The 9,348-nt window shown below is 40.0% G+C and overlaps 1 protein-coding gene across 1 annotated transcript in view; it reads right to left on the reverse strand.

Annotated features, from left to right (window-relative positions):
- NCKAP1L (NCK associated protein 1 like) overlaps positions 1 to 9,348 on the reverse strand; it is a 44,861-nt gene that overhangs the window by 33,519 nt on the left and 1,994 nt on the right. The window contains exons 3-9 of the mRNA XM_006756930.2: positions 8,590 to 8,682; positions 6,492 to 6,548; positions 5,541 to 5,683; positions 4,289 to 4,379; positions 4,061 to 4,198; positions 3,108 to 3,156; positions 2,854 to 3,010 (exon numbers count right to left, since the gene is read on the reverse strand). Of these exons, the coding sequence (XP_006756993.1) occupies positions 2,854 to 3,010; positions 3,108 to 3,156; positions 4,061 to 4,198; positions 4,289 to 4,379; positions 5,541 to 5,683; positions 6,492 to 6,548; positions 8,590 to 8,682 (728 nt within the window). The remainder of the gene's footprint in view (positions 1 to 2,853; positions 3,011 to 3,107; positions 3,157 to 4,060; positions 4,199 to 4,288; positions 4,380 to 5,540; positions 5,684 to 6,491; positions 6,549 to 8,589; positions 8,683 to 9,348) is intronic.

Here is a 9,348-nt window from a genome sequence, read left to right on the forward strand (position 1 = left end):
CAATCCCCCTGCTCTGTGCATGACGGGGCGGCGCCCCAACTCCCCAATTGGCCCTGCTCTGAGCCCGACCAGGGGCTGCACCTAGGGATTGGGCCTGCCCTCTGCCACCCGGGAGCAGACCTAAGCCAGCAGGTTGTTATCTCCCGAGGGGTCCCAGACTGCGAGAGGGCACAGGCCAGGCTGAGGGACCCCCCTCCCCCACAAGTGTACAAATTTTTGTGCACCGGGCCTCTAGTATATGTATAAAAGCCTAATATGCAAATTGTCCCCTCGGAAGTTCGACTGGGAAACTGGGAGTTCGATTGCTCACTATGATGTGTGCTGACCACCATGGGGCAGTGCGAAATGAAGGAAGGCCCTGGCTAGCAGCCAGAAGACCCCAATCAGCCCTGATCACCTGCCAGGCCTAGGGACCCTACCCATGCATGAATTTCATGCACCGGTTTATATATAAACACAAGCATCTGGAGGAAATACACCAAACTATTTCGGGAGATGAGATTGTAGCCAACTTCTACTTTGTATTCTTTACATTTCTGGATGTTCATTTTGCAACTATAATGTATAATGAAGGCATTTTACCCCTCCCCTAATCCCACACCTCCTCCTCATTATAGTTCTCCCTTTACAATCAAACTTCTTGAAAGTTACTTATTAAATTCCTTATCTCTCATTTGCTCCTATACCTGCTGTAACCCAGTTTTGAACCTCACCACTCAACTGAATTTGTCCATAAGAAGAACACTAAGATCATCTTTATATACAGCCAAATCCAATAAATATTTTTCAGTATTCACTTTATTTGACTTCTCAACATCATCTAACATAGATAACCAGTCCGTCTGTCTTATAATGTCTTCTCTTGACTTCTGCTTTCCCTCTTCTCAACATCACACTGATTTCTCTGCCTCCACTGGCCCTTACATATCAATATCCCCAGAGATCTGTCCAAGTCACTTCTCACTGTACGTGTTCTCCTTGAGTAATCTCACCTACTCCTATGGCTTTGAACACCATTTTACCAATCTTTATCTGAATCCAGATCTCACTCCTAAATTCCAGAGCCACAATATAAATGGTCTAAAATGCATCTATAGACACTTCAAATTCAACCTGCTCAAAACTGAATTCACAATCTTTCCCCCACAAACTTGCTTTTATTCACATGTTCTTTATCTTAAGGAATATCAAGTATCTATACCAGAAATCCTGACTTCATCCGCAAATCCTACTAATTTACTTAATTAATCTCTGCTTCTACTTTTGCCCTCTAGTTTTCTTCCCTGCAGCCAGAGTGATTTCTTCTAAAATATAAATATGGTCATGTCACTACCCTGTTTGAAATCATTCAATGACTCCCTATCCTTTTTAGGACAGGTTCAAACTCTGTGACAGGACATACAAAGTCAGAAATCATCTCTTTCTCTCTCTCTCTCTCTCTCTCTCTCTCTCTCTCTCTCTTTCTCTCTCTCTCTCTCCTCACCTGAGGATATGTTTTCTTTGATTTTGTGAGAGAGAGAGAGCAGAAGGGAGAGAGAAACATTGATATGAGAGAAAAATATCAATCATTTGCCCCCCATAAGCAACCTAACTGGGGATAAAACCATAAACTAGGTATGTGCCCTGACCAGGAATCAAACCTGCAACCTATTGGTGTATGGGATGATGCTCCAACCAACTGAGCCACGCAGCCAGGACTAAATCAGTCTCTTGACATCCATACCTTTGTAACCCAGCTGCCCAGGCACTGAGCTACATGTATTTCTCAGAACTTGATATGCTCCCTCTTGCCTCAAAATCTTGATAGTTTCTCTGCCTAGAATATCTTTCTCTGCCTGGAGCAACTCCCTGCCTTTACACACACACACACACACACACACCACTTCACCTGTTTAACTCTTCAGGTCTATCTGTCTCCAGGTTTTCCTGGATCCTCCAAAGCCAATTTAGGTGTTCCTCTAAATGCTTCTATTGTACTTTGTGTTCATGCATCCTAAGCCCTTACTACAGCGGTTCTCAACCTGTGGGTCGCGACCCCTTTGGGGGTCGAATGACCCTTTCACAGGGGTGACCTAAGACCATTGGAAAACACATATATAATTACATATTGTTTTGTGATTAATCACTATGCTTTAATTATGTTCAATTTGTAACAATGAAAATACATCCTGCATATCAGATATTTACATTACGATTCATAACAGTAGCAAAATTACAGTTATGAAGTAGCAACGAAAATAATTTTATGGTTGGGGGTCATCACAACTTGAGGAACTGTATTAAAGGGTCGGGGCATCAGGAAGGCTGAGAACCACTGCCTTACTATATCACAACAATTTGTCTATTTTTCATCAATTTATAATCTCCTTAAGAGCAGAGATTCTGGGTTTTTTTATTTAATAAGCACATATATAGCACTTACAATGTACCAGGCAATTTTCTATGTGCTTTATAAGTAGCAATTATTTCATTCCTTATAACAACCCTATGAGGTAAGTCACAAGGAAGTACTATTATTATTCCCATTGTATAGATGAGGACATTGAGGTATGGCAAGGAGAAGTTAAGTAACTTGCCCAAGATCACAAAGCCAGTAAGTCATAGAGCTAAAATTCAAACCCACTTAGCCTATTTCCAGAGTCCATCTTCTTAACCTTTATGCTATCTTAGTAATTAACGTATCCCTAAAATTCAGGGAAGTGACTATTAAATAGCAGGTATTCAATAAGTATTTTTTCAATAATTAGACTTAAACCTTACCATCCATAACTCAGGACACTCGTGGAGACTGAAAAGCATGTGAGAAGGGGCTAAAAGTCCCAAAAGAAGATGAGTTTGGTTGTCAGGTCTCACCCTTTAAAACTGCTAAACAGGTCCTCGGTGACCTTGTGCACCTGTAGCACTTCATCCCGGATGAGGGTGATGTACAGGGAGCCCTGCAGACACAGCTTCCACAGCTTCTGGCACTGGTTATCGGAGTTGAGGCACCCATGACAAAGAAGAAACCCAACTGCAGGTGGGTAAAACAGTGCAGAGGAAGATTTCAGAGCTTGCTATCCATGTAACAGGCTGCTATGTCTCCTCCCACCTAATCCCACAAAATTTACTGATAATCCAGCGCTCCATCACTTCCACAGACAGGTATTCACAGGCCATCTGCGGGAAGAGAAGCAGAGGGAGTCAAGCAGTTATTTAACTTGGTCTTCCCATAAGGGTTAATGCAGTCAAGCTAAAATGTGAGTACCAAAACCAACTTTTATTTCACCAGACTAGATCACAGCACTCTAAGAAGCCAAAGCTAGGAAACCTGACGGGAACTTGCTGTGTCTGAATTAGCAGGGTTCATCATGGAAGTGAAGTAAGCGGGGAAAATATAGTTGAGAAAAAGAAAAGGAGCTTGGGATAGAAGTCAGGACAAACAAACGGTTTCACATAACTTCTCTTTAACAGTTCAAATATTTTTAATAACAGGAGAGCAAGACTCAAAACCTTCTCATGATTTCTCCCTCCTTGGGATTCTTTTACCATGTAAAGTCTAAATCATTCATTTGGCATTTCTCATTCATCTTGTGCAGTAAGTTGTATTTTTATGACTACTTGTCATATCTTTCCTACTAGACAATAAGTTCTTTGAAGCAAGGACATTGGGCCCACAGTAGTCAAATAAAAACATTTGTTAAATAATTTATGCCTATGCTCAAGTTCCTACTGGGTTGAATAGGTGCCTAATGACTCAGTTTCATCCATCCATCCATTCATTCATTCATTCTGTGAATATTTACTAAATTGCTTCTATGGGCAGACACATACTAATCCTGGTCCAAACAAATGATCCAACCCAATCACGATTTTTTTTTAAGCTACAAGAGGTGGTCAATTTAGAGGATTTTTTTTTTTAGAGGATTTTTTTTTTAAGCTACAGGAGGTGATCAACTTAGAGGATGTCCTAGAAGGCGGCTAAATTACTCTTAGGGCTGATATTTCCTGAAGGAAATACCCTCTACAGAGATGGCCTTGGCAGAGAGAACGCCTCCACTGACAAGAGGAAAGGAGAACTTACTGTGTCCGAAGTAGCAGGGTTAATCATGGCAGGGGGGCTGCTGATGAGACTTAGAAGCTGGGCACTGCGCCACTGCTCAGCTCCCTGGTTCCTTCTGGCAAAGAGGAAGTGCAAAGAGAGGAGGGCACCACTCACAGCCTGTGGAGGAAAAACAAATGAATCCTCAATGTCAACAATGGAGAAAATATATTTCTGCCTGAGGAATTCTCTACTCTCTCGGGAACTTGCCTTTGTGTGAGGCCCAAACTCCTCTGTCAGCTTCTTCAGAGGGTGATCATACTCCAAGACCATCTGACTTAGACGGGGAAAGCTGGGGTCACTGAAAGAAAACAGAGGAAAGAGGAGTTTCAGGCCTCCCTTAACCATGACATAAACTCTCATGTTTGATATAGGATAAAGACACGTGCATAGGCTGGCTGGCATTCTCCACCACCTCCAAAGAAATACATACTAAAAGCTTTGAATTACATATATGAAAAATCCACTTCAGGCTCAGCTATATTAAGCTATGATTAGGTAGAACTACATATTTTTGGGCAGATCCATGAAAATGCCTTCCATATAAGCACCCAAAATAGGGTTGGATACATGATTAGTACTCTATAAATTTATGTCAATTAGTTGTAAATCAAGTAACATATCTGGACCCAAATCTGTATATAATCCAAAAGGATATAGACACATTTGGCATATGCCTAGGTATTCATGTAGACACATGGAAATATACACCATGCATAGAACAATGTGCCACAGGCTACTCTGATCCCTCTGGTCTTCATTTTTCAGTCCTTAAATACTTTTATTTGAACTAACAGAGAAGCACAGAATTGCAGATATTCCGAAATCCATTTCTACTTTGCTTCAAATGTATTATCATACAGTGCTTAATTCTAAGGGCTTTACCTTGCTAATATTATTCCAATCAATACTACAAAAAAAATTTCTTTGACTTTTACAATAGCCTGAAGAGAAGGGAAGCCAGCCAGGATTAAAAATCGATCAGAGCCTGACCTGTGTGGCTAAGTGGTTGACCAATTGACCTATGAAACAGGAGGTCATGGGTCAATTCGCAGTCAGGGCACATGCCCAGGTTGCAGGCTCAATCCCCAGTGTAGGGCATGCAGGAGGCAGCCGATCAATGATTCTTTCTCATTATCGATGTTTCTATCTCTCTCTCCCTCTCTCTCTCTCTTCCTTTCTGAAATCAATAAAAATATATTTTTTTAAAAATTTTTTAACTGATCAGAAACAATGAAAACTGGTTAACCCACTACCAGATTTTTAAGGGTTAACTACATGTAAAAGTGCACTTGTTGGTATGTGCACTTATAAGTATTATAAGTTGCCTGATTTTACCTGGATCATCACATAGATTACAAGTTCTCATATGAGGAAGCATGGCATCATTTCCTTTGTGTCCACCCCCAACCTCATAGCACCATGTATGAGATTCTTCACCATCTATATCCCCTTAGCTCACCTATGCCCGTGCAGCATCTCATGGGCACAGTTGTACACACCAATTAGTAACCGTCGATCCTCAATCCGTGACAGAAGCAAAATAACTGAGGTGTAAGTCACGATCAAGTCCAGATAACTTCGAGTGAAGTCAAAGTTGAGACTCTATAGGAAAGACACATAGGAACCCAAGAAGAGAAAGGCCAACTATTCCAGACAGTGCCAAATAAACTCTCAAAGGATCTATTCAGAAGGAGGAATTCAAAGGACTAAAAACTCAAGAGAAAATTGGAATAACTCAGGGGCCAAAAGTGAGATCAGGATACAAGAAGGCCAGGAAATAAGGTAAATTTAGAGGTTGGAGGAAATGGAATAAGGACTTCCTCCAACCTCTAAATTAAACTGTCTGTGTAATTTCTATATTAAATAAATCACATTGCTAATCTGCTTCACATGTAAACACACTTTAACTTCAGCACTTTTTATGAAAGAACTATAGTCCCGGAATGAATAGCTATTCATTCATTACATAGTATACTATATACAGGGGTGGACAAAAGTAGGTTTATAGTTGTAATACAAATAAATAATATAATAATTAATAAATACAAGAATAAACTCTGGCCAGGCGGTGTGGCTCAGTGGTTAAGTGTCAACCTATTAATGAGGAGGTCATGGTTCAATTCCTGATCGGGGCACATGCAGGCTCCATCCCCAGTGTGGAGCATGCAGGAGGCAGCCGATGGATGTTTCTCTCACACCATTGATGTTTCTATCTTTCTCTCCCTCTCCCTTTTGTGTATACATTATGTTATATATATTATATATTATATACCATATATCATATATCATATATCATATATCATATAGTATATAGTTCTGGAGGAATAGCTACTCCTCTACTCCCTCCCAATTCACACAGTCCCAACTGAGACATTTTCTGTAGATAAGTGAGAATTGCACAGAATCTTACAATATCAAAATGGCACTGGCAGGCATCCATGGTGTTGAGAAGTTCATATACATGATCCTGAGGGTAGAATTGGAGATGAGAATGAGTAAAGAATAAAGAGAATATGACTTCTACTACCAGAATTTGAAGGGAAGGGTTCTCTCCCTTATAAGTCTTAGGAAACCACTGAGTAACATAAGAAAGGCATAGCTGAATAGAGGGAGTTCCTCCCCACTAAGTTGTCAGCGGGCCCCTATAGGGCTTTAGCCTGCCAAGTGCCATATTTCCACAGACACAGTCACATATACTCTTCCTGGTCTTGTCATTCCAGTGCTTCCAGCATTCTTTCCACTACCTCTATGAATGTCTACCTCCTCCTTAGTCACTACTCTTAATTCCAAGATTAATAAGCTCTGACCCGACCCTCCTTCAGACCTTACAGTTTTTCATGTCCCCACTTCCCTCTTTATTATGTGATCTGATCAATGGCCTGAATTATCTCCATAGGGTAGACACAGGTCATGAGGCAGAGTCCCATGCTATGGTACTATCTGAAGAAATACTATACTACTATTCCAGGTTGCGGGCTCAATCCCCAGTGTGGAGCATGCAAGAGGCAGATGATCAATGATTTTCTCTCATCATTGATGTTTCTAACTCTCTCCCTCTCTTCCTCTCTGAAATCAATAAAAATATTTTTTTTAAGTATTTGAAACACATCAATTTGCCTTTCAAAAGTATTGTACTCAATAATGTTTAGTTTGTTTACATTGACAAAAATAATACATGCTCATGGTTTAAAGTTCAAATAAAATATCACTCGTGTAGAATTGCTACCAAACACTGCTAACAATCAGACAAATCCAAATTGAGGGGTATTCTCATAAATAACTAGTCTGGACTCTTCAAAAAGGTCAGTGCCAAGAAAGACCAAAAAAATATCTAGGAACTATTCTAGATTAAAAACTAAAGAGACATGCCCTTGGTGGGTGGCTCAGTTTTTTAGAGCATCAACATATGCACCATCCCATGCACTGAAGGGTCATGGGCTCAATTCCCGCTCAGGGCACATACCTAGGTTGCAGATTTGATCCCCAGTTGGGGCACATGTGAGAGGCAACCTATATATGTTTCTCTATCACATCAATGTTTCTCTCTCTCACTATCTCTCACTCTCTCTCCCCATCTCCCTTCCTCTCTCTCTCTCTCTAGAATCAATGAAAAACATCTTCCAGTGAGGATTAAAAGAAAACAAACTAAAGAGACATAACAACTAAAATCAATGTATGATCCCTAAATAACTAGAGCAGCGGTTCTCAACCTGTGGGTCGCAACCCCTTTGGCGGTTGAACGACCCTTTCACAGGGGTCGCCTAAGACCATCCTGCATATCAGATATTTACATTATAATTCATAACAGTAGCAACATTACAGTTATGAAGTAGCGACGAAAATAATTTTATGGTTGGGTCACAACATGAGGAACTGTATTTAAAGGGCCAGAAGGTTGAGAACCACTGAACTAGAAGAATGTGAATATGGGCTATATATTAACTAATAATATTGTAGAAATTTTACACTTCCTGAGTATGATCATTGTATTTGGGTTATGTAAGAAAATATCTCATCCTTACCAGCTGTATGCTAAAATATTTAGGAAGGAAATGTCATGATGTCTGCAATTAATTCAATGGTTCAGGAAAAATATGAAGATAAGCAAACATTGCAAAATACTAACAATTAGGAAATCCAGGAGAAATATATTTGTAATAAAATATTGGGGAATAATACTTTTAAAATTTTTAACTCAAATGATATAAAATATAAAGTTTAATAAATTAGTTATTTTTAGTTTAATGTATAATATTCCAAATCTTTCCTACATATATACTAACACTATGTATAGTGTATAAGCTTAGTATCTTTTAAAATAAAAATATAATTGTATCATACACTATTCTATAACTCACACTCATTTAATAACTTAGATACCCTTCCATATTAGTACATCTTATTTTTTAAAGAAATCATGTTAAGCAACATAAATGAACATTTATTAAAGAAGGAATAGCCTCAGAAAGACAATGCCCACCCTGGGACCTGAGTTAAAGGGAGCTCACCCGAAATTCCATGACATCCACAAATGACTGGTAGTAGTTGGTGAGTAATTTAATTATCTCAGTTTTTTCCCGATGTACTGGTCCTAAATGTTGCTGAGAGAAATACAAAACAAATTGTTTTTTAAAGTAAGAAGACAAGTATTCAAAGTAACCCAAGAAGAATAGGCGTTATACCTAAAACATTCTTGAAGAGACTTGAAATACACTGACAAAGGAACTTGGGAAATCTCCCACTCTTTGAGGGCCTTTAAACAGAGGAGATTTTTTACCTAGGAGGTAGGATAGATGCATGTGATTCTGACTAAATATAGAGTGCTAAGTGAGAGGAAAATTCAAGGTCCTTAGAGGTTTATCAAAGTCAAAAGAAGCAGAATGAGAAGATGCTACAAGTGAGATGATAAGAAATCTAGTGCTAACATTCATAAGGATATCCCACCAGATGCATAATCTATACTAATAATAGAGGAATATGCATATTGTTCAGGATGCCATCACAGTAGCAGTAAACGACCAAACAGCAGGCTGCATGGGGTGACAAGGCCAGCAAGGGGGTTAGTGAGGAATGACCAAACGGCTGAACAGCAGGCTGCGTGGGGCAACCAGGTTGGCAAGGGGGGTTAGTGAGGGATGACCAAATGACTGAAAAGCAGGCTGTGTGGGCCAACCAAGCAGGCAGGGGGGCAGTTCGGGGTGACCAGGCCAGCAGAGGAGGGGAGCAGTTCCGGGCAACCAGACCAGCAGAAGGCAGTTGGGGGCAAC

The sequence above is a fragment of the Myotis davidii genome, unplaced genomic scaffold, assembly GCF_000327345.1.
Source record: "Myotis davidii unplaced genomic scaffold, ASM32734v1 scaffold233, whole genome shotgun sequence".
Classification (NCBI taxonomy): Eukaryota; Metazoa; Chordata; class Mammalia; order Chiroptera; family Vespertilionidae; genus Myotis; species Myotis davidii.